Source organism: Hippoglossus stenolepis, chromosome 7 (assembly GCF_022539355.2).
Source record: "Hippoglossus stenolepis isolate QCI-W04-F060 chromosome 7, HSTE1.2, whole genome shotgun sequence".
NCBI lineage: Eukaryota > Metazoa > Chordata > Actinopteri > Pleuronectiformes > Pleuronectidae > Hippoglossus > Hippoglossus stenolepis.
This window is the reverse complement of record NC_061489.1, coordinates 9,074,698-9,100,878: the sequence shown is the minus strand read 5'-3', so window position 1 is coordinate 9,100,878 and position 26,181 is coordinate 9,074,698. Positions and strand designations below refer to the sequence as shown.

General features: G+C 45.0%; 1 protein-coding gene across 1 annotated transcript in view; it reads left to right on the top strand.

The window, feature by feature from the left end:
- Positions 1 to 26,181, top strand: part of tenm2a (teneurin transmembrane protein 2a) — a 211,930-nt gene that overhangs the window by 172,981 nt on the left and 12,768 nt on the right. Inside the window, 18 exon segments of the mRNA XM_035162067.2 lie at positions 1,382 to 1,504; positions 2,878 to 3,083; positions 3,660 to 3,855; positions 6,309 to 6,410; positions 6,838 to 7,032; positions 8,410 to 8,610; positions 11,069 to 11,254; positions 12,321 to 12,347; positions 16,238 to 16,384; positions 16,685 to 16,895; positions 18,158 to 18,277; positions 19,720 to 19,981; positions 20,272 to 20,539; positions 21,739 to 21,882; positions 23,256 to 23,505; positions 23,835 to 23,855; positions 23,979 to 24,208; positions 25,460 to 25,614. Coding sequence (XP_035017958.2) covers positions 1,382 to 1,504; positions 2,878 to 3,083; positions 3,660 to 3,855; positions 6,309 to 6,410; positions 6,838 to 7,032; positions 8,410 to 8,610; positions 11,069 to 11,254; positions 12,321 to 12,347; positions 16,238 to 16,384; positions 16,685 to 16,895; positions 18,158 to 18,277; positions 19,720 to 19,981; positions 20,272 to 20,539; positions 21,739 to 21,882; positions 23,256 to 23,505; positions 23,835 to 23,855; positions 23,979 to 24,208; positions 25,460 to 25,614 — 3,044 coding nt within the window.

The window sequence follows — 26,181 nt, the reverse complement described above, 5'->3', positions numbered from 1 at the left end:
GGGGGGAATTAAAAGGAAGGAGAGGGATGAAGGTCAGCGCGTCGAGAGAGGAGAGGGCAAGAGGTGGATGTAAGAAAAAAGAGACAGGGGAGGGAGGACACTGTAGTCTCTGTTGCTTTTCACTTTCCCTCCCTCTTTTCTTCTCTGTAACACCCACACACACACACACACACACACACACACCCCACCCCGATGAAAAATAGAAAAAGAGCTGACAGCGGAGGCCGGGCAGCAGTCGAGGTGTCAGCGCTTTCCTTTGACCAACAATGGGGAGGAGGAGGAGGAGGAGGATGTGTGGTGGGGGTGCATAAAAAGGAAGAAACACAGAAACAGGGAGAGAGATGGGTGAGAATGAGTCTGCCCCGGCAGCAAATCCTAAAGCCGCATCCCCCCTTCTTCTGCAACTTTTACACTCATCCCTCTCCGTGTGTGTGTGTGTGTGTAAACCCTGGGCAAGTGGAGATGGAATTTGATGAGAGGGAAATTGATTCCCGGGCTTCAGATGCAGGTGTTATGGGCCCATGTGCCGGGGGTACAGCCAATGCTGAGAGGCATGCAATAACACCTACATAATGCATGTGTACTCTCAAAGCTCACATCAGTGTGTTTGTGCATCCACCACTGCAGGTGCACTGTGGCCTTTTTTTTTCTTAATATGGAGCAAACAGAAACAAATGAAATCACTCATGTGCAAGAAAAACGCGTGTACCTGTCACCATGAATCAAAAGTACTGTAAAGGGATGGGCTTCTTTCTCACTGTTCCGTTATTTTGGGGAGCGGGAGGAGACGTTTGGCAGCCGGCTAAGGAAGTTAGAGGAGACGCAGCGAGAGCAAGGGGGCTGACAAAGTGAGGAGAGAACGCACTGGAGCAGTCTCATACCACCAGCACACAATAACACAACAGAGGACAAAAGAAGAGGAGAAGGGAAAGTCATAGAGCGATCTCTTCAGAGAGCAATCTGTCACTTGCTCTCCGCGAGTCGGTGTAAAGGCCTCCGAGTGAAAGCAGGAGACACTGTCAGGTTGAAAGAGGATTGTGAGAGGTTGAGGCAAAAGGGAGGGAGACAATGATTTGTTCTCGTGTCGTTTTTAATTGTCAGCTGTGCAACGCTTGCCTCCGTTTTTGGGGCTGCGGGCTACCTGCCACTTCGCCTCAGTGTGTGTGATTGATAAAAGTGTAAAAGCAGCGTTATATAAAAGCAGCCCTGGTTGCAGTATAAATGACAGATCAGACTTACAGGGGTCGACCTGCTGTATTTCTGTGGTGCGGCTTTATTTTTTAATCCTGGACCTGTAATAAATCCACCATTCAAGTCATATGTCCTCTAACTCCCTCCCTTCCCTTCTCTCTCTTTTTCCTCTCCATCCCTTTGTGTGCAGCGATCAACTTTCTGGGTTTGACATGGCAGCTGAAGCCATCCGACGGCCCGGTGTTAAACAACGGACTGAGCACCGGCCTGCCTGTCAACAGCGACGTGGCCACGCTGCCCTCTGGAGGCAGAGGTATGAACTACAGCACTAACAACCCCACGTTGAGATCATTAACTATCTTCTCTACAGCAAAAAAAACAACTGTCATTTATTTCTCTGTGCCGCCATGCTTCATAGTTCTTCCACATTAATGAGCCACACTCTGCAGAGGGTAACATGCTCCTTCATTACAATAAGCAGAGCTGCTGTGGTTTATCAGAGTCACCCACAGATACTTCCACCCCGGTGTTGTAAACACTCACTAGCATGCCAAAATGTGTATTAATCCACGGCTGAAAATAGTCCACAAAAAAATGCACAATTTACTCCTGAAATAAACCTACACGTTTTTGACCTGTTTTAAAGATGTATGTGTTTAGCAGGAATAAACCGGCTGGGGGCCTCAGAGGCGCAGACTGGAGAGTCAGAAAGTATTGAATGTCCAACGAACACATCGCTGGGTTTGTTGAAAGCAAGACAAATAATGGAGATTGCCAGCGATTTCCCTTTAAGGCCTTTAAAATGCTGTTTCTGCTGTGCAACAACGTACCAAAGCAGTCCAAAAGATTTCTTTTTACACCCAAACACTCACACCAACTAAAATATCTCCATAATTCATGGTAGGGTACTAGCTGTGCTATCAGTATGTGCTGTGTAACCACTCCGCTGAGTTGTGTCAGGCTAGGTTTATCGTCTCAGTCAGCAGCAAGGTAAAACACCAACTGCACCCCCCCCGCCTCTCTCTCTCTCTCGGCCCCCATGCGGTTTTCTATCTATTCTTCTTCCACTCGCTCGCTCTCGCTCTGTAACACACACAGCACGTACTATAGATACATGTGGGCTGCTGCTTTGTGTCTGTATTTTGTATTAATGAGAGGACTGTTGTATTGTGTTCCCCAGCCGTCTGGGCCAGATGCTGCCGTCGTTCTTCTCATTGTTACTTTCATTTCTTCACCACTCTCTGCAAACACACAGACACACGCTCGCTCGCTCACACTCTGTCTTTTTCCGACCGGGCCCTAAAGTCTCTGCTGTTAGATGACTGACCTGATTGCAGGATGCTGTGTTTTTCTGCGTGCGTGCCTGTTTGCGTGTCTGCTTGGAAAGCTCTTCCCCTGCAGTTCCATCAGCTCGCTCATTTGTAGCCCAGACAACAAAGTCCACAGTCTTGCAGGCTCCGCAGCAAAAGGCATCATTTTGCATCCTGCCGTCGCCTAACAGCACTCGCTTTAACACAAGCTGTGGACGCACAGTTTGCAGAGCTAATGGCGCTCGTCCCCCTACTATTCAATGACCATGAATTTTTATAGCAAATTATTTCCAGTAAACTGTGATGATTAACTATTGACTCTGACAATCGATGCATATAATCACAGATTATACAGTTTCTTTTCCCCTCGTTCCAGGTCCGTGGGCAGGCCGAAACAGCAGCATAGACACGGGCAACATTGAGGTCGGGAGGCGGGTGACTCAAGAGGTGCCTCCGGGGGTGTTCTGGAGGTCGCTGCTGCACCTCAGCCAACCCCAGTTCCTCAAGTTCAACATATCCTTGGGCAAGGACGCCCTGTTTGGAGTGTACATTCGCAAGGGCCTGCCTCCGTCACATGCTCAGGTAAAATCTGGCAAGTGAAAGTCTTGCAGGGGAATGATCTTCCCACAGAATTATCATTTTAATCATGGAAAAATTCTCCATTCATTTGAAAAAACATCCTAAAATACACTTGTGACTTATTGTAATAGATGTTTGAATAAAACGAATTCAGGCTGAGATTTATACTTAATTTAATTTCACAGTAATGTAAGTTTTAGTGCCTCTTATTAATTAGAAACTACTCAATTAACAGCGGATTTGATTTGTAGAAGAGGATAATTGCACACAGATAACTGTTTCACTGCCTGACCTGGTAAAGAGACGGAAGAGGAGGCTGTGGCGCTGCAGCAGAAACACGTCTGAATGTGTCTTCAGAGAATGACTGTCTGAGTCGAGGGGTTCTGTCTGTTGCATTCTTCATGCTTCCCCGGCAATTTCCAGCCGCACTTCCTTCCCTCCATCTTTTAATCTTCCTGTACATACAACTGTGGGTCATTTTCCTCAGTGTGAAGAAGTGCCAGCACAGCACTTCATCAATGAATCATACATTTCATACTTGCACTCCCGTTCAACTTTCTCTCACTCTTTCTCCATCAGTATGACTATATGGAGCGGCTGGACGGGAAGGAGAAGTGGAGCGTGGTGGAGTCTCCACGGGAGAGGAGGAGCATCCAAACCGTGGTCCTTAATGAGGCAGTGTTTGTCCAGTACCTGGATGCCGGCGCCTGGCACCTGGCCTTCTACAACGACGGCCGGGAAAGAGAGATGGTCTCCTTCAGCACAAACATCATGGGTGAGGCAGAGGCAAAAACTGTGAGATGAAAGAAAGGATTGGCAGGCTGGTGACTAAACACCAGCGTTTAGAACAGTGGTTCTTAACCTTATTGGAGGTACTGAACCCTGCAAGCTTCATCAGTGCATTCACCGAAACCTTAGAATGAATCGGTAGTATGAAGGGATTGAAAGATTAAAAGAAAATCACAAATGACGTACAATCACAACAGCCACAAGTCAACTACTGAGCGCACCAAGTTCCTGATCACGCAATGTGGCGTGATCAGCTGCAGCCAATGATGGCCAAGCAGAGCGTGACGTCACGAATAATACGAGTGGGCTGAATTTATCTAACACGGCGAAGAAAAATTGTGTGTTGCCAATTTTTTGACGGCCGACAAAAACGGCCCGACATTGCTAGTGCGAACCGGGCTATACTGTGTGTGTCTTCGGAACCATTTTTGTCTTTTTTATTCAATGCATCTACATGAACACTGTATCATTACGCAGGGTTTAACCCTAGCACAACAAATAAAAAATGTTGTGCATTAAAAAGTCTTTGCTAAATATTAATTTAATTCTACTGTTGTTGCTTACATTTTTAGGAGAAATGTTTCATCAATATGCATATTTGTAATATCTCCATGTGTGGATATTTCTTTCTCTATGATACAGATATTAGCACACTTACAAATAAAACTACAGACAAAACCAACGACACTCACTTTGGCGGTTGGAAAGACCAAAGTCGGTTCTTGTGGCATTTTAAGGGTTATTCTCTGCAAGGCTACTTCACCTTATCTTCCATTAGTAATTCTGGGACTTGTCATACTTGACAAAGATCTTAAATTTCATCCATTATGGTCTTACAAAGTCTTAAGTTTAACTTGAAACAGGTCGAAACCATGTTATACCCACAGTGCAGTGGCAGATCTAGGATTTGTCTAAATCAGGGGCCATAGAGGGGGCCACGATTTATACAGAGGGGACAGTTATAGGTCCGACTTCAGTGCAAAAGTTCTGTTTCAGGATGGAGCACTTTTAAGTTATTCCTTAATTACTGTTACCTGCAGAGAGACTTTAATACATTAATTGGGTGCTTTCCCCTTTAAAAGGAACATAGTAGCATTTACGTCAAAGATTATTTTCGTTCAACTTGACAAAGACTTTGCACATTCACAGGGTGAAAATCACACCAGCAGCATGTGCACAATGTTGCCACTCGCCACACAACTATAGTAACATTGTCAAGTAGGCAGGACCGCTTAGTGAGTTTAACAATCTGTGTTTGCCAAAAACGTAGCAGGACAAGTGGAGAATTTGCAGTCAAAAACAAAACACAGCTTTTTATATCAGAGAGTTTAGAATCACTTCCATGGTGTAAGTGCACGTGTGAAGAGGATCCGTCTGCACCACATGTACAAACAGAATGTATCCAAATAAAAATGCTGCAACAACCCTGCAAACTGGATGTATTTAGGAGCCGGAACAGCGGCGCAAATAATTTCAGAGACACAAACCTGAGTACAAGTGGGGGGATGGATAGAAGGAGTCAAGTAGTTTGAAGGAATCCTTCAATGTCAATATCTGGCAGTAGAGGTTTCAGTAGGAGAGGTGCGAAAGAAGGAGAGGCAGAGGCTGCGAGGGCAGAATTAGAGTGAGAAGTCAAGGAGGGAGCAGGAGGGAAGAAAATAATGGCGGGGGGCAAAGCCAGAATGAAGTGAAGTGGAGTGAAGGACGAGGAGTTGAAGAGGGGAGTGAAAGAGAGGGGATGCATTAGGGTGAGAGGGAGAGACGAGGGGATGAGATTTGGGATGGAAATGGCTGAGGACAGCGAATCGGGGGAGGAAGCGTGAGGAGAGGAAGGCAGTGTGGATAGGCTGAGTAATGATGTGGAGAAGAGTGGAAGCTGGGAAAAGAGGAAAGTTCAAAATCAAAAAGTGTGTCCTCACCGCTGGCGTTGACCCTGTTTCCTCCCACCAAACTGTTTGCACTGAGGTCATACAAGCAGAAATGCACTCCAGCTAAAACCTGCCAAGTTCTGCCAAACAACCACATGTGTATGAAGTATTAATAAACTCAGTGGGACCAGATTCAGGCGTAAACAACTAAAGTAAGAATGTAGAGAGGAGGAGCAGCAGGGTTGGAGGATGTTGGTGTAGAGCAGGGGGCTAGACTCTTATTTCTGACACAGCGTGCAGAGAAATGTTAGATATGCGATGATACCATCTGAAGGAAATGGCTGATTCAAAACGCATTCTCCCCACACTATGAAAAATGCACTGAAAAGAAACGCATGGAATCTTGAAGGAGGGCATTTGCCTTTGATGTCTTTGTGACTGCGACTCGGAGCGCCTTGACACGATTTGTAGCATCTTAAAGAATGAACGGTGCCAATGATTTAATCGAACGCTTTGATGCTTGCCATCAAACTCTCTCACCCCCTTCTCTCTCTCTCTCTCTTCCTCACAGATTCGGTGCAGGAGTGCCCGCGCAATTGCCATGGCAACGGAGAGTGTAATTCTGGTGTGTGTCACTGCTTCCCAGGATTCCACGGCATGGACTGCTCCAAAGGTATGAGTTCCTTCTGCCGGAAAAGTCGGCGTCGTTTCTTTCTCGTCTAATTAGACGAGCAGGTACATTCGTCTCCGTGCTGAAAAGTAGAGAGAGGATTAAGAGCGGTGGGACGGCGTGTGGCCTTAGGTGGAGCTGAGACAAGATGAGTGATGATGAATGGCAGCTCCCCGAGCTAACGCCTCCTTGGCTCACCTGGGATAGACAGCTTTGATGAATAGTTTAGTTACCCTTGCCTGTAATTACTCTCCGTGTCATTGCCACTCGCCAGACCCTAACCACTCTATTCACCCACCTGAATGGTGAAGTGTTAGGCGGGTCAGCGTGTGTTTGGGTGGGCACCTTGGCGTTTCACTGTTTTGAAAATCTCTAAGAAGCCTGCTAATGTTTTTTCCTTTATTCCCTTCTCTTTCTCTGTTTCCTCCAGCGGCGTGCCCGGTGCTCTGCAGCGGCAACGGCCAATACGACAAGGGCTCCTGTGTGTGTTACAGCGGCTGGAAGGGGCCCGAGTGTGACGTCCCCATCACGCAGTGCATCGACCCTCTTTGCAGCGGCCACGGCACCTGCACCGACGGCAACTGCGTGTGCTCCATTGGCTACAAAGGGCAGAGCTGTGCAGAGGGTGAGAGCAGAAGAGTTAATGGTGTGGTGATCCCCCAAGGATGTGGGATGGTTTAATGTGTCAGTCGTTTTTTTCTCTTTCAGCCTGCCTGAGTGATTATTTGTTTTCAGTACAACACACACGCATACACACACACACACACAATCACAGATACAAACACACACGCCCTTCTAACTCCCGTTAGACAGCTCATCACAGCATAATCTCACCCTGAGTGAGTGCCTGCCGTTTCCGCCGTATGCTCAGATGAAGTATGATGCCGCAGCCAAACACATCAGAGATTTTATTAAGGGATGAAATCGCTTCTATTGATCCTTGTTAAGAAGGATCAGCACGCCCCATTCTCGTCAGAAAGATGGAGAGTGAGAGAGAAAGAGAGAGGTGGGGAAGGTCGGGGGTCAGGAGGTAAATATGTATGAAGAAAGAGCGAAAAGAGAGTCAGGGGTGATGAAAGAGAAAAAAGGAGTGACAGAAGGAAGTGAAGACTCAGGGCCGGAGAACAAGGTCAGCAGTTTCTCTCCTGCTCTTCTTTTTTTCCCCTCTCTCTCTCCTCTCTCTCTCTCTCTCTCTCTCTCTCCATCTCTCCCCTCTCATCCAATTTTTACCCCCCTCCCTCCTCCTCTGGTCTCAAATCTGATATTCATCACAGCCGAGTCCCTCAAACAATTTACCTGGAGTGCCAGCGACATGAAAATCGATGGCTGTGATCTGCCGTTTCTGCCAGGCAAACAGAAACGGAGGGCCGGGGTTATGTGCGAGCCTGTGCTTTTTATGAACGCTTGTGTCCAAAAAGGTGCAGCGGGGTCAGCCATGTCTGAGAGGGAAGAGGGGGGAGTGGAGGACGAGGTGAGAGAGAGATAGAGCGGGACAGAGCAATGACAGGAGGCATGAGGAGGGGCGGGTGGGTGGGCGCTTTGCGAGGAGGAGGTAATTTGTCAAATTGGTTTTCACTCACTGCTCGGACTCAGAGCTGCCTGTCAACCTGGCAGACTGACAGTGTCACATTCTCCCCCATGTATTAGCACATACACACAAATGTACACGCACCCGTGCACGGAGGCAGACCGCTCACACACCATTGAATGTGTCAGCGAGGCCTCGCTCCTCTTTCAGAGTGGAACACATGCCCCAATTAGATGCTAGAGCTATTCATTATTGTGCGCTTTAATTGCCTTAGTAATGTCCGGTAATGTTTTTCTTTCATTTAATTATCTTTTTGTGTACACAAAGAATGAAAATATGTCCTCTGTCACATCTCGTTCTTTATTTAATAAAGAAGAAAACTGTTATTTAATTTGCTTCTAACGTCAGCTTTGTCTTTGTTCATTTTTGTTTTTCTTCATGGTGTTTTCTTGGTGCGTTCCTGGTTTAATGCAGTCGATTGCCTGGATCCGACGTGTTCCAACAACGGCATCTGTGTGAATGGGGAGTGCCACTGTAAGCCAGGATGGGGAGGGCTGCACTGCGAGTTGCCCAGGGCCCAGTGCCCAGACCAGTGCCACGGCCACGGGGCCTTCATACCAGACACTGGGCTGTGCAGCTGTGACCCCAACTGGATGGGACCTGACTGCTCCATGGGTAAGTACAACTTCACAACTGATGGTTTGCCTGTAAGAATAAAACACGAGTAAAGATGGAGTTTGGGGTTTAATAAACAGAATAGGGCTTTATCTATAATACTACATTTCAGATTAAAAACAGCGTTCTACACTGGTAGCCGAGGCTCCCGGAAGGTTGTAGTGTGATAGCTTGACGAATCAGAAAAGGCTATGTCGTGACCGGAAATACTTTTTATGGCTCTAGTAATGTTAACGCCAGGCATATCATTAGCAGAATTGCTAATGCAAAAAAGTAATGGTATAAATGTAGCCTTAGACTGACCACTCATAAACATATTTTGTGGTCCCTATGGACGTGTTTTATTTCAAACTGCTGTATTTTTTTAATTGGGCTTGGAGGAAATCGACAATTCTACAAACTTACTTACTTTTTTACAGTGAACAGTGGCAGCATCGTTATGACAGGTTTTAATGATTATCAGGGGCCAAATGGGCTTTAAATGAAATAAAAAAGGTACATATATAATAAAAGGTACAAGATGCTGCTGCCACTATAACAAAAACAGAAGAAAAATTAAGAGAACCATCCACAAAAACTCACCAATGCCACAGACTCAGACACACACACACACACACACACACACACACACACACACACACACACACACACACACACAGAACAACTAATCTTAAGCTTAAGAAAACAGAGGAAAGTTGTGCCAGATCTCAGGTCATTAGATAGTTCCGGTAAATGCCTCCTCCCCAGATCCGGAACTTATAGCAACAGTTGAAAGACCACTGCATAATAACCTGAAAGGTTCTAAATGGTCTGCAAGCTGTGAGCATGTAAGAAATGTACCAGGGAGCCAGACTATTATGGGCTTCATAGATTATTATTATCAGAACATTGAAGGTAATTCTGTATTATACTGGAAGCAAATGCAAAGGAGAAATTGAGATCTTAGAGAAACTCAATGACAACATGAATGTTGGGGTGTCAGCATTGTGGATATTGACTCTTACAATCATTCCGTGAAGGCATTAAAGTGTGGATGTGCGAGACAAAAGGAAGATTGGAGTCTGGAGTCAATTCCTGCGCATGAGATTCATAATGCTTGGCTTCGCCCCCGGGGATGGAGTTAAAAAAAGAAGCGAGATATTGGTTGTTAAAGTAGCTGGATCCATGTTTAAAAGCCTTTTGTAATAAAAAAATACTCAACTTCCACAGTTTTTCATCTCAATAAAATAAAGCCACCCCTGTAAGAGAGACGGCAACCTCCACCGTGCCAGCCCGAGACGCTTTCCCATCTCAGGATCACAAACAGAGCTGCGGCATTTGTTACGAGAGAAGCGACGCTTGGCTTTAATAAAGAAAACATTGTTCCTCTCCGCAGGATACCCCGGCAAGTGTGTATCAAAACATCTGTACATACTACATTCACCGCACACCGGGGTGTCCTGCGCACACGAGCGCGATTGTCACATCTCACCACATGCACCGTCGCCGGCTGCAATATCTGAGAATCACAGTGACTGTAATGGAGGCTCAGCAAATAAACCCAGCCGTCGCAAAACTACTTTCACTGATTTTAACTGAAGGTGCATGGTGGAGAATTGTATTTAGTGCAGTTTAGTGGGTTTGATTTTTCTTCGTCTCTTTTGCACTTGCCAGGATAATATGTTCGCTGTCACATGGGATGAAATCAAACACTCTATTCGCAGATTAAAACTGAAAATGAATTAGGTTTAAATGTGAACGTTTTTAGACTTCTGTTAACACATCACCATTTTTAAGTGGCACTTCAGTGACAAAATTTCAACATCTAGTCAGAGCCTGCTTAACTTTGAAATATTGTCATTTCCTCTTGAAACAGCAAATATATGCAGCCCAGACATCTAAAAACGTATCCAGGATTCTTTTGACCGGCAAATCAGTGCTTACTACAAAGACTCATACTTTTGTTGGAAGGCATATTCCTGACTTTGCTTTGGCTGCTAGGTTATTATTATTACAACTTTTATTTATGTACTTCCTCATGTATTTGAACCATTTGTTTTCTTATTGTGCAGCACTTTGTACCTTGTGTTGAAAAGTGTTTTGCAAATAAAGTTATTAGTTATTATTTTTTGCTTTATTATTAACATTAGTATCATTATTATTAGCATTATTATTATTAAATCGTTCAAACTTGTATATTTTATGAAAACATTGACTATAAACTATTCATTGCAGATAAACCAGGAAGGATGAACACAAAGTTTGTACACAACGTCCAGCACACAAACAATAAAAAGTAACATCATATTGTTGAACTGTTTAAGGAGGAATAATTCGAAAGTATCTCCTGAGCATTAATACAGGAGGAATTAAAACAGGCAGGTTTAACACTGCAGTAGTTATTATAAACCTACAAAACACATCAACCTTCAAGTCTGGAAATGTTGTTCGTGACCCTGTTTTTTCTCACTTCCTTCAGAGGTTTGTTCCGTTGACTGCGGGACTCATGGAGTGTGCATGGGCGGCACATGTCGCTGTGAGGAGGGCTGGACCGGCGCCGGCTGTGACCAGCGCGTGTGCAACCCCCTCTGCATCAAACACGGGTCCTGCAAGGAAGGAAAGTGCCAGTGTCACCAAGGCTGGAACGGAGAGCACTGCACCATTGGTAAGCACCCTCTCTGTTTATGTGTGTGTGTGTGTGTGTGCTTGTGTGGAGGTGTGTGTTTGATGTGTGTCTGCGTGTCAGCATGTGGGTGTGCACAGAAACACCAGCACCAAGTCTGCCTAAACTGGCAGCTCCTTTCCACTTTGTTAGAGAAATCTGGACATGAGGAGTGGAGGCAAAAGGGGGGACCTCAGGGGATTGAAGAGAGGGGTTGATGTAGGAGGCGGGCGAACAGAGAGGAGAGGAGCAAACTTCTTTGAAGTGGGGGTGGGAGGATTACAAAAGAGCAGGATTTAGCTTCTGTTAGGTTGCCTCTCAACTGCAAGACTCCAGGAATCTTAGTTTCTCCATCCTTTGAAAACACCAAAGTTACGTGATGAAAGGCAAAACTCTTCACCTCACTTTGATCAAAAAATAGCTCCCTTACATTGTTTGTGTATGTGTGCATGCGCACAGTTGTGTGTGTGTGTGTGTGTGTGTGTGTGTGTGTGTGTGTGTGTGTGTGTGTGTGTGTGTGTGTGTGTGTGTGTGTGTGTGTGTGTGTGTGTGTGTGTGTGTGTGCGTGCGTGCGTGCGTGCGACTTTTTATGTCAGCCACTGTCTCATATTGACATCACTGTCACGTTGGATGGATGAGTGCTAGATTCCTTTGATTCACCCGGAGCGCATTGAGACACAATGTCTCATTTCCCTGTCACCACAAGCACTGTGACTGCAATATGATACACAAACAAAAACACCAAAACACAAAAGTGCACTAACAATGCATATACATACATGTGCACGCATGCCAGCACAAACATATGCACCGGGGAACAAGAGATTATGATCCCCCATTAGAAAGTAGGGCAGCTTTGACTGTAACAGCAGCCCGAGATGAAAGAGTTGTCAGGCCTTAGCTTGGCGCTAAGAACATTTCACCGGCATCAGACACTCCCAGTGCATAGCTTATCTCAGCCTGCCTGTTGTTCATTTCAGCTCTGCATGATGTTGCTTGCATTTATTTACAGAAAAGAAAAAAATACTCTCCCCATCTCTTACCTTCTGCACGTTTTCTCCCACTGCAGACCATGGGAGCATGGTTGACAAAGCAGGTACCGTATCTTGACTCTGGTGTTTTGTTTCTTAGCCTGTGGTGGTAGAAGCTAGCTGCTGCATTCTGTGGGTTTCTTGGCCTGGCTTGGCTCTGTAGACTCTGTGGTGCTATCTGTCCATAGACTAGGGGCGTCAGCCTCAATGATAACTTCCTACATGTAGTGCACTGCCGTTCAGGGCGGTGCACTACAGCGGGGGTGAGCTGTCATTGAGCCTAGATGTGTCGCGGGGTACCGTAGAGCCTTAGTGTGGCATCAACGGTGTAGCAGGGCTGTGCTGTGAACGTGTGGATGTGCATGTGTTTGCGTGTGCGTGTGTGCGTGCGTGTGTGTTCCTCTCCATATTTTTAATGTGGAATCACAAAACACATAACTCTGCTCAGGTATTCTAGTCATGTACGGCGAAAACATCTGTTTCACACGAGGAGAAAATGCTGAAAGCCGTAAAGAACTTTTGAGGTACTGTAATTGGTGAATTTCATAGGCCACTGATGCGAGGCCTTAATGTGGTGTCAGAAATACAGAGTGTGTGTGTGTTTACATTTGGGTATTTGTAGCAACAGCCATGATAGAGTGGCTAATAAATGTATTTTGTGAGCTTCTGTTGGTGTGTGTATGTTTGTGTGTGTGTGTGTTAGTGACTCAGCGAGCATACAATATTAATTCCAGGTCTTTTTTTTTTTATCAAACCTATCCCCGACAACCTAAGCCAAGAAAAAATATAACAACCAAACAGCTTAGTCAGATCACACAAAGATAAATGGAATCATGGATCAGGGTTGAGACACTGACGCAAACAGACAAGGGTGCAGGTCCAGGGTGAGTTGTATCACACCGCACAACAAGAATGCTTAATATTTCGCCCCGCAGCTGAACCTGTCGGGCTACACGGAGCAGCACAGATTGCCTGACAGTACGGGTCCCTGGAGCACCGTCGACACTGTCCTCTCACCCTCGCCGCTTAATGGAATAATGCTCATTGTTTTTTGAAGAGCCAGCCTAGAGAAAACGGTAAATCACAGGGTTAAAAGAGGTAGCACGAAACGGAGGGCGAGAGTAAAGATGAACAGATGGAATCAAAGGGGAAGCAGAGAGACAGTTAAAAGAAGATGTGGAGCAAAGTAATCAATGTTATTCCTCAGGTAGCGTCTGAAGAATATGGAGAAGATGAGCGGAGGTTGATCCGAGAGAGCGCAGTTATCTAGTCCATCTATAAGCAGCGGTCTCGGATTTATGGCTGTGACCTTTACTTTTTGACCTTTAGAGCTGGAAACGGGGAATAGAGAGAATGGTGGAACTTTTTAGTACAATGCCTCGACTTAGTTTCGCTTACAGACTTTGTTCTCATTCTTTCTGTCTCTCTATCGCTTTCTCACTCCTTCCCCGGAGTCTCACACAATATCTTTCTCTATACAGACATATACCCCAACACCCACACACACACACACACACACACACACACACACACACACACACACACACACACACACACACGCTCACCGCACAAGAGTGTGTGCTGACCCATAACCCAAGGCAATTTCTCCTCCTTTTTAAGGGGATTTCATCAGAGTCCAACTACATTAGTGAGGAGGGTGGACTTAATGGTTTCTGAAATCCCACTTTATTCTTGTTAGTATGAGGGGGTATCGACTGGGCGCTGGCATTAAAGAGAGAGGAGCCTCGTGCCGGCCTGCCCAGGCAAGCCGATCAATGCCCACTATGGATTGTCCTGTCCGGGTGCTTCATAAGTATTTGGCTGCTTTAAATGGCAACTCCATTTAACAGGCAATCACTGCTAACTGCCTTTGTTCCCCCAGCTCGATACTTGGGGACAATCTATTCCAGCTCGACTGTTAATACAGTGTCATGAGCAGTCCCCTGATGCAGAAAATGGTAATAATTAAAGCTAAAAACCTTTGATTTGATTCCTCTTGTTGAGCTGAAAAACTTGGTTAAGCTTCTCCACCCCCCATCCCCCACCCCTCTCTCTCTCTCTCTCTCTCTCTCTCTCTCTCTCTCTCTCTCTCTCTCTATTCTTGGGAGTTCAAACAAGATGGCGCACTGTCCCTTTTTAAAGTCCTTTGTTGACTTTCCCTCGTCGCCTGGTGGTTGAGACATATGATGAAATGCCAATTGGGGAGAAATGCCTGTTAATTCAGCCGCTGCCACAGTTTAGATTGCACTATTTGTATTCATGATGCATGGCTGTATTGATGCAGCGATTTGTTAGAGGGCAAAATACTACAGTGCAACTTGAGTGAAAATATGTTCATTAATCTATTGAGCAGGACTCGGTGAAAAGCGTTTCATATTCATAATCTCTGTCTGGGGTTTTTATTTTTTTTTTTGTCCTTCCTCGCACTGTGTCGGCGCACTACAGCCGAGTGAGAAATGTCAGGTCATATCCCCCGGGTGCGTTGCGCTGGGTGTGTGTTTGTGGCTAAGTGCCTTTGCGTGCATGCACATATTGTTTTATCAGTCAACCCTGTCTTTGCCTCCTTCTCCCGTGGGTAGACTTAAGAGTGTCACATCCCGCTCTCGCATTTATTGAAGAGAAAACCATTGTGACAAGTTTGTTTTGGGCTCCTTGTGCTGCTGGAGAAAACATTGTCATTGTGTCATCATGGCTTTTTCCCTTCTCTTCCTGATGCATTATAATGTGGCAAGCACAAAATCTTAGATCAGACCTAGAAAGGTTTAATATAGAGCGATACAGGGTAAAGCCAGGCTAGGATTTAAAGCAGGGGCGGATCCAGGGATGGGGACAAGGGCCCCAGCTGAAACCAGCCCTTGAGTTGCACCTGTGTTGTCAGTAGTCTTTCTTTTTTTGAAATAAAGTAGTCACCTACTAACAAAATGAACAATACACATGAGTTTTAACCTTGCTGAACATGAATGTTGGACGTATAATTGCACCCCCTGTAAATTGTGGCCCCTGATTTAGAATTATCCTAGATCCGCCCCTGAGTTAAAGGCCTTTAAAGAAATACATTGATGGGTAATATTGTATGAGCATGAATGCAAATTGACATTGGGCATCATACAGTAAATTAGCTCCTGGTTGAATGGAAACTCCAGGAAGTCACTTTTCCCGGTCCTAAAATAGTCCCGCACATACAGGTTACCCTTTGTAAAATCGATTTTTTTATCTGTTTTTATCAGACTTTTATCTCATCAGGCTCAAACAAATTCTAGTTTCTCTTGCCTTTAAGTCAAGTGTAGGTTGAGGGTTGGTTTGCTTTGGCAGTTCTAGAACTTACTTGGCTCCAGGGCCATAGATTATCATTGAACTTTTTGCATATAGCTCAAATGAAGGTTTATTAGTTCATAGACTGCTACTGCACACTCTCACACACACACATACACACACTCTCTCTCCATCGAACATAATCTCATTCTCTCATGAGAAAGCATTACTCGGAGGCCATCAGAATCCCATTACCTACACTGAATCATGAGTAAGGGAGAGAGAGAGTGATGATCAGGTGGAGCTTTATCAAGTAAGTGAATCAAATGATCTATTCACCTCTCTACACACACACACACACACACACACACACACACACACACACACACACACACACACACACACACACACACACACATGTTTTAGCAGCCATCCCACAGGTGTAGAGACATACAGATGGGAAGGTGTCTATGAAAATTGACTTGCTGTATCAAATTGATTCTTGAACAATCAATACTTACAATATGCTACTGGGTGCTTATTCAATTGAGTGAGGCTCATTGGTCAATCAACCATATGAGAGTGTGTTGTGTTTGTGTTTGAATGTGCTCATCTGTGTATCAGTGATGGTAAAACAAACAAGAATCACAGTCCCATCATCTCTCCCCTCTTCCTCCCCTCTCCTCCTGTCCTCTCCTCGCAGACGGCTGTCCCAACTTGTGTAACGGGAACGGCCAGTGCACCATGGGACAGCAGAGCTGGCACTGTGAATGCCAGACAGGCTGGAGGGGCCCCGGCTGCAGTGTCGCCATGGAGACCTCCTGCGCTGACAACAAGGACAACGAAGGAGGTGAGTTGAGGGGAGCTGGAGGAAGTTTGGTGTAAAGCAGCCCATTGCTGAGGAAAACCACCTGCAAAAGTTTTTGCTTCTGAATGGAGTGAAGGGAGATAGAGGAAAAATAATGAATTAAAACAAGAAATAGAATTAAGATAAAGGTCTCATGAGAGGCAGCCCTCACTGCGGACGGCAAAATTAAACTTCTCTTTGTGAAAGAAGCACAGATTACATCCAGAGTGGAAGAAGCAGGGGGAGGTATTTTGCACTCCTCGTTGCTCCTGTACCCCCACCTAATAATTGCACTCTCCTCAGACGGACTCACAGACTGCATGGACCCAGACTGCTGCATCCAGAGTCCCTGTCAGAACAGCCCACTGTGCCGCGGCTCCCGGGACCCACTGCAAGTCATCCAGCAGAGTTCCGTGGCCCAGCCGCACGTCCGCTCGTTCTATGACCGCGTGAAAATGCTCGTGGGGCGGGACAGCACCCACACCATCCCTGGGGAAAACCCGTTCAACTCCAGGTACAGCAAGAAACACACACGTGACCAGACGCATGTAATTACACGCTATTAATATCCATGCCACCACTGGTATCCAAGACAACCAGAGTCAGATGCGTCATTAGACCATAACCTCAAGGATTTTGACAGCAGCAAAGTTACAGCTTTTCAAAATAAAAGTGTCACATTTTCCACTTATGATACATGTAGTGCACTGATACTTAAACAGAGAACAGGAGAGGAAATAATAATTGAGACTGAAAGCACACATGATTAGTTTAACCAACTAATCATTAAGCTCACACTTTTGACCCATAGTCTCTTTTCCATTTCATGAGATAAATTAAATATATGTATATATCAGTGAGTGCAGGGTGAATCATAAAAAAAATATTATTAGTATTATTTCACAAGAAAAGTAAAGAAAGGGTTTTTTATACAAGAATACACTCAGACATGCTATTTTTAATGTTTCCAACATATATCAAAAAGTAGTTATAAATACAGTAACGCAGGATAGAAACTTTCTTTAATTTTCCGCAGTTTTTAGAGTTCACTTTTTTTTCATTGTATTTGTCGGAAACACAAAAACATACATCACACTGGCCTGTGAGATGCTACAGATGAACACATTGATGTTCTTAGACGGTTTGACATTTATTTTAATAAATGGACGCTGTGAAAAATAGCCCCAACCTTACGGATTCAACATCGCAAATATCAAACAGACTTCAGATTGGTTCACTGAAGGCAGCCAAGACCTTAACAAATCCCAGAGCCAAAGGCAGACCAAGCCAAGATTCCCCCATAGATCCAGAGGAGCTGTGAAGCACTGCCCATGGTGCTGATTCTTGTCTGCATACATTTACACACGCAGCCATCAGATGTTTCAAAGGAAATAACTCATCAAAGTCATGATGAAGGAGCTCTGAAACATTTACATGTTGTTCTTTGTGCATCAGCTAGGGTGCACACACACACACACACACACACACACACACACACACACACACACACACACACACACACACACACACACACACACGTCCATCTATATTGTCATGCTTTGTTTACATGATTGACGTGAGCTAATCTGGATGGTGTGGGTTGCTGATTGTTTCTAATTAATGAGTGGTGGAAGACCAGAGCAATAGATGAATGGGGGGGAATTGGATGATTGAAAGCCGGCGAGATTAATCAAACCAGATGATTGATGGTTAGGAAGATTGGGCTGATGGATTTACTATCGCTCCGTCACTCTTGTCTTCTCTGTCCTCTTCCAGCTTGGCGTCTCTAATCCGGGGTCAGGTGTTGACGACAGATGGAACCCCTCTGGTGGGGGTGAACGTGTCTTTTGTCAACAACCCTCAATACGGATACACGCTGACACGGCAGGATGGAATGTATGTACATCAGCTACTCAGCACGCCTTGCTGAGACTACCTCACCACATAGACTGTATGATTAGATTAGATAAAATTGGATTGGATTAGATTAGATTGGATTAGATTAGATTGGATTAGATTAGGGAACTTTAATGTTTAATGATCCCAAGATGAAACTAAGCTGTTGTTGCAGCAGGAAACAAAGGGGATTTAAAATAAAAGCAAAGTATACGTGAAAGTAAAAACTTTAAAAAAGCATTCAGTATATACCTCCGCCAAGGCCCAACAGTCCCCTTATGAAACCAATGTAAAAGACTGTGACATACTCCTTGGCCAAGGTATATTTGGAACAATTAGTCTTAAAACTATTTATACAATGAAATATATCTGTGAAACAAAGGTTTGTTTTCATGAAATTAATGGTAAATATAATTATTGTTTTACATCAGGTCAGATTTTCTTTTTTTTATTATTCAATGAACATAAGATGCCCAAAATACCAAAAAACAATGGCCATTAAATTAACACTTCATACAAAAGTAAGCCCCATAATCTTTTGCTTTTACATCCATGTTTTAATACCTTTGGTTTAACCCTGCTGACATGTTTTTCTGTTTCTCCTCCAGGACTTCCAGGAGTTTTAGTTTTTCGGCTGCTTTAATTTGACTTTTTTTGTCCAATTCTCCTCCCTATACAAGTTAAATTGAATTTAGGTCTGGCTGACAACTGGAACATGTTATTGCCAAAAACTTGATTCATTGGTTTCTAAGCCTGACCTCTGCTCATTAAATGTGCGCTTTCTGTGTTTCCTGTCTCAGGTTCTTTAAGCACTCCTACACTCTTCATCCTTTTCACCAGTGCTTTCTTTTTGCAGGTAGTTTTTCTTCCAGTTAGGTCGAGCTGATGCTGAACCATCTGAACTTCCAGTAACATTTAATAGGCTTTATATTTCAGGGGGCAGATACTCACTAGTTTCTCAGACTTGTGAGCATGTTCTGATGTCCTTGCCTGACCTTCTTCTTTAGTCTTTTTTTGCTTTCAGTTGCTAGAGGCTCTTGGCCACAGCACTTACAAAGCTCTGGCCATTTCTCCTAAGAAATGTGAACGTGTGTATTTTATATACTCATCATTAACCCACAGCTCACAATGAGAGTAAAGAAGAACATCTGCTGTAATGAAATCCTATTCCTGTCTATGTTCGGACATTGTTGTGTTCATGTTTCAGGCCTTTAACTGTTGTCTAAGTTTGTGTTGTAAAAGTTTGTTGTACCATAATGTTGAAATATTAATTCCAGGTGTTTTTGTGGTTGAATTATTTCTAAACCAGTGGAGTAAACACTGAGTTAGAGGAAGAGAAACACTGACAGAGTATGAGACCAAAATAACAATCCTTCCACCAACACCACACTCCCCACCAACCTGTACCTCAATCCCATCCTCTTCTTTCAAACCCCCTCCAGGTTTGACCTGATAGCAAACGGCGGGGCATCACTGACTCTACGGTTCGAGCGCGCCCCCTTCCTGAGCCAGGAGCGCACCGTGTGGCTGCCCTGGAGACAGTTTTATGCTATGGACACTCTGGTGCTTAAGACAGAAGAGAACACGATCCCGGGCTGTGACCTGAGCGGCTTCGTCAGACCTGACCCTCTTGTGATTGCATCCCCTCTCTCCTCCTTCTTCAGCTCCAAACCAGGGGAGAAACCCATCATACCGGAGACACAGGTGCAGTACCACTGACCTCTGGCAGCCGGTTAATCTTCCCTGTGGTTCCCTCTCTCTGTTTCCGCTCTCCTGTATGCCTGTCTCCTGTAGCTCTCTGTCCTTTCTTCTTTCCCTTCCTTAGATTTTCCCCTCATTCACTCCCTCTTTCTCTCATTCTTTATTGCTTCCATTGTTTTTTTCCCCTTTTTTTGTCCTTCAGCCGTCAGTGGAAGCGTGACCCCCATTACTCCCTCACTCTCTAATCCCCCCTAATCCCTCTCTCCTGTCATCTCCGTCTCTTTGTCTTCCAGGTGCTGCATGAGCAGATCGAGGTGCCTGGCACAACCCTAAAGCTGTGCTACCTAAGCTCCAGGACGCAGGGTTACCGCTCCCTGCTCAAGGTGACCATGACTCCAGCCGTGGTGTCTATGGGGCTGCTGAAGGTTCACCTGATGGTCGCAGTGGAGGGCCACCTCTTCCAGAAGTGGTTCCACGCCTCACCGAACCTGGCCTACACCTACATCTGGGATAAGACCGATGCATATGGACAGAGGGTCTACGGGCTGTCTGAAGCTGTTGGTGAGTAGAAGGGACGGACGGTGGAGAGGCTGTTTTGCGGAGGATGCTGCGATTTCTTTTCCCTGCACTCACTGAATAGATTACAAACTTTACCAGTAAGTAAGGCAGCGCTGGCTCAGTCAGAAGGAGGGAGCACTAATTAGGAAGCTTGAGGGAGATAATACACGAGGAACCTGGCCTCCATCCACTACGCAGTGTAGCCACAGTTAAGTGCTTCTTTTCCAGACGTCTACTTTTCATCGAGGCTGCGCGTGGCTCAGTCAGCCAGCCGTAACTGTGGTGAAGGGTTATTAGCCATCAGGGTGAGTTAGCAGTTAGCTACTGGAGCAGCAAGCAGGAATCCAGGGGAGCCACAGCGCTATTACACTCTGCCGTCACAGTCGCTCACAGATGCTGTCAGCCAAACGCTGCTGTCAGGCCGCAGACGCAGTGGACGTCTGGGGCTTCAGTGTGGACTAAAATCACGAGGGGCGTACAGTTTGTAAAATTACTTTCACTCAAAGATCCTGTGGTACCCAGGAGTGACTGTAATTTTACATTCCCCCAAGAAAATGAAGCATATACATGGTTTTACGATTAGGTTATATTCTGCTAACCGAGGACACAAATGCAGGTGAAATGCATTATAGAAGCTGAAAAGGTGCAGGCGACAGCACTCTGCTGTGACTCAAGTAGGAGTTGATGTGTTAACACACTTCTCCTCATGGCACGTAGGATCACAACCGCACACACATGCACAAACACATACAGTATAAAAATACACATGCATGTAACCATGCTCAGAAATAGTCAGGACACAGTACCCTCCTCATTTCAGCCCATTCTCCCTTCTTGTACATTTTAAACAAATCTAATGAGAATCCACTCTACCGTCAGCACATGGGCCACCAGCAGAGTTTTAACTGTGGCAACCGGTGCGGCCCAAAGATTTAAAGGCCCATCAGGCAATCTGTCCAATTAACAAGGTTTTTAATTGATTTAGCAGCATGTGAGAGTGTTAGTTAGGTGCGAGTGCAAACTTTAGTACAGGTGCTAACTAGCTTCTCTGTGTATCACACGTTACACAATTTAAATGAACTCGGAAGGTTGTGCTGTGAAGTTCTCCTCCTGTATTGTTTCTTTCACGTTTTTTTTGTATTTCATCATCTTATGCTGTTTCCCATTTCTTTTTTTCTCTATCTGTGTTTTCTCTCTTATAGTGTCAGTGGGCTATGAGTATGAGTCCTGTGCCAGCCTCATCCTTTGGGAGAAGAGGACAGCCGTTCTGCAAGGCTATGAACTGGATCCCACCAATCTCGGCGGCTGGTCACTCAACAGGCACCATATTCTCAACACGCGCAGCAGTGTGTATACTCATTGATATGAAACAAAAAAATAAGCTTAGACTTACACAGCTTTTCTTTATTTTTCCCTCTAGTTTATATTTAGCCTTGTGTAGCAGGTTTACAGTATATCTCACAAAACTCGCTTTTGCCTTTTGGAGGGTGTAAACTTCCTCTGGTTCACACTGAGATGCCAGGCACCTCTTTTTTTATCCGTCAGTGGGTAGAGCTTGTGTTCTCTCCCAGTCAGACTCCCTCATCCGCTCACACCATCCCCACTGAGGGAACACGTACGCCAGCCAATCAGCAGAGGCTACGAGAACAGAGCAGGGGGTCAGGGATGTGGGGGCAGAAAACTGATTCACGATCTCTATGGCGGTGGGCTACTGAGAGTTATTCTTGTTTACATCATTTACTATACCATTATCCACATTCTGTGCAGTAATGCTAAAAGGCATTGAGAAATAAATAGGCTGATGCACTCATTCACCTGCCATGACAATCTAATGTGCTAATGGAACGGACGGAGCTGAGGGACCAGTGGTGTATGGAGGTATTTTTAGAAGTGGGGTAAAGCTCACACCCTTGTCACCTGACATTAGCCTGATGTACAACCCTGTGATGGTTTTCTAGCCTGGTGTCAACCAGACTAACTCACATTCCTCCTTTAGATGAAATATACACTTCAGATACTGTCTCGATAGCCGATCTCACTACATTAGTGACAGCCATCTTGATTATTCTCGAAAGTGCTTCAGTGGCGCTCCCTTTGTGCGCTCCTCTGCCAGTCATCCTATCAAGTATAGGTCAGAAATCCCACCTCCTCCATGTAAATGGGTGGGACATGCACCAAACTAAAGTCAAAATACTCTTGATTACATTTTTGTGATTTTTGTTCAAACGTTAAGTTCTGTTTTGATACATTTATTTGATGCTATAATAAATGGTGATGATTGGCCGAGCTCTTGTATTGATGGTAGCGCAGATTGATCCCCTGATCACCGGGCTACTGCTCAGACGCTAGCTTCTAATGTGCACATATCCAGGTTGTTTTAGCTTTAGCATGGCCCATCAATATACACACTCTATGTTCACAACTCATGAAGTGCAGAGGATGATGGGAAGTCGCTGGTCTAGTATTGAACAAAAAACAATTTTGACCTGATGGTTGTATTGTGAGCGTTAAGGAGTCACCAAAGTTATTAGAATTTGTCCCTTTGTAACAATTAGATCTTTATTAATGGTTATCCATCCAATATTTGATTAAGTGTTTACTATAAATATTGAGCAGCACTAATATGGCAAAAAATAATTAACAGTAAAAAAATACAAGCTCCGACTGAAATACTCATCCCTAATCTCTGTTTCTCTCCTATCTCCTATCTCCTGTCCAGGCATCCTTCACAAGGGCAGCGGTGAAAACATTTTCGTGACCGAGCAGCCTCCTGTTATCACCAGCATCATGGGAAATGGCCGGAGGCGCAGTATCTCCTGCCCCAGCTGTAACGGCCTCGCAGATGGCAACAAACTGCTGGCGCCGGTCGCCCTGGCGATGGGCATCGATGGCAGCCTCTATGTTGGGGACCTCAACTTTGTACGCAGGGTTTATCCATCTATGAACACAACCGGCATCCTGGAATTAAGGTAAAACCCCCAAAAATAGAAGTAATAGATGATAGAGATAAGATTGGCTGGTCAGATTAAAGTAAGATGGCAGGAGAAGAAGAAGTAGAGAAGAAAAACATGTAGGATTCTAAACTCCCTTGTCACAGAAAGAATGAGGTGAGACACAGGGGATGCTGAGACAGAAGCCGACACTGTGCTCGATACCATGTCTCCAGGGTGTGTTTACCCATGTTTAAATTCTGCTGTTTGCACCACTGCCAGATATGTGTTGCTCTCTGTAGGTTGCTCTCTGCAGAATGTGTGAATTAACATTTGTTTTGTTGTGCTTTTATATTTCTTCTTTAAAGGAACAAAGATTTCAGACACAGGTAAGATCCTTGTGATAATAAATTAAAAGCTTCTAGTTCACATTCCAACATTTATAATAAAAGAAAATGTGAAATCATTCTATTCACCTGCATAATAGTAAATGCATTGTCTTGTTGCCATAGTAATAACCCAACCCACAAGTACTTCCTGGCTGTGGATCCAGTATCTGGGGCAGTGTTCATCTCAGACACCAACTCCAGGCGAATCTATCGTGTTCGGTCGTTAACGGGAGGCCGGCTGCTGTCGGACAATGCAGAGGTGGTGGCTGGGACAGGGGAGCAGTGCCTGCCCTTCGATGAACGCTGCGGCGATGGTGGCAAAGCCACTGAAGCTACGCTTATGAGCCCCAAAGGTGAGCATCGGGGAAAAAAGTCTATGTAATAGTTAGTCTTCAAGGATTTTGATAACTTAACTTTTGACAATTATCCAAAAAAATAATGGATTAATATGCTTTGGTTCTGTACTGTTGGATGTGAGTGCATAAATGCCAGAAGGGCCAATAACCCAAGTATTGTTGTTGTTCATATTTAAGATTTTTAGCTTCTAATGATGAAGGAAAATGTGATTTTCCAGTTTTGAAAGCTTCTTTCTCAGGTGGAGCCACATAGATCAAGATCTATAGTTCAGCATCCGATATATCAGAATATCATTTTCCTTCACACTGCGCCCACTTTTATGACTCAACTAAAGCAGGACGGGGACAAAAGGAGGTTATAAACCAGGTTAATGTTGAACTTGTTAATGGATTCATTTTTGTGGATCATCGGATGTTAGAACATTGTGACACCAAACTGTCAAGGATGTCACACTGTCACATTTCCTATCGGCGTGTGTGTGCATGTGGGACTGCAGATGTTAGTGTATGTGCAGTGTGTGTGTGTGTGTGTGCGCGGTTGTTGTGAGAAGATGGCAGAGATAGGTGAAGACAATGAGCTACTGATTCCTTCTTACCTGTCACAGGCAAAGTCAGTCGGTGCAAATCAGCTTGCCACCCCAACACCCCCCACCCCAGCCCACCCCACCCCCTTTTCTCCTCCCTCTCGTTTGCTGCGTGCCCTCTGCTGCAGCCTCCATCTGTTGTTGTGTATCCTCACTCCGTCTAGAAGTTATTTTTGGGGCATAGTTGCCTCAAACAAACACACCTGTCTGAATGCCGGCTGCCTGTTAGACCAACACGGCTGACACGACTTTTAAACTTTAAAAAGTGAAAGGTAGAAAGAAATGAAAGGTAGAAAAGTGAGGGGTGACAAAAAAGTAGAGGGGCGAGTGGAAATAAAGAAAGGAAGTAGAGCGCAGCAGATCACTTGTCTTCTTAAAGAATCTGCTTGCAATCTGCAATCGCCCTCTGGGAGGAGCATGAGCTCAGCTCCGCATCCCGATGACTCATCCCGAGGAAGAACACTCTCCGAACACTTCAGTGCTCGTTCCATCACTTTGTTCTCCCTCATTCGATGAAGCATTGAGCAGTTCAGCTGTCAGGGCCGCTATCTGTTTCCAGATGCTGGAAAGAGTGAAGTTTAATTGACTTGAAATGTTCTACGGGTTGCCGGCGGTGTTTGTGTTGTAAGTCGTCACTCATTGTGGTTCATCTCTGCTTTGACAGGCATTGCCGTGGATAAAAACGGCCTGATGTACTTCGTGGACGCCACCATGATCCGTAAGGTGGACCAGAACGGCATCATCTCCACTCTGCTCGGGGCCAACGATCTCACCGCCATACGGCCGCTGAGCTGTGACACAAGCATGGACGTCAGCCAGGTACGATGGTTATAGGAGGCAGTGCGGGAGAGACGAGAGGTGATGGCACAATAGATGATGATCTAACAGCCGAGTAAGTGCTGAGCTATGATGATTATTTGGAAACACGCCAGCCGGGAGGTCAGGGAGGGACTGATTTAGGGAGTCCATTGATAAATTGATGAATCAAAAGAAAATGAAGATGGCAGTCACTTAAAGGGGACATACATGCCCATTTACAAGTTGATATGGTTCTGGGTCTTAATGAAATGTCTGTAACATACTTGTCAAATACAGGATCATAAACAGCACCTTCCTGTAAAAACAGCCTCCACCGAGTGACCTGTTTGACTGCCTGTTCCTTAAATGCTAATGAGCCAGCTCCCCCTCCCCCTCTCCATGATTTTAAACGATATAAATTACATATTTTATATGATATAAATTATCAAAATGCATCCATACTTTTATTCCTGTTGTCCTGGTTTAATTTCAATCATAATTAATGTCCCCTGCCCCCACTACAAGCAGCAGACAGACAGAGAAGAGGTGGCAAAATCATTTACCCGAACCCCGACATTCTGGTACAAC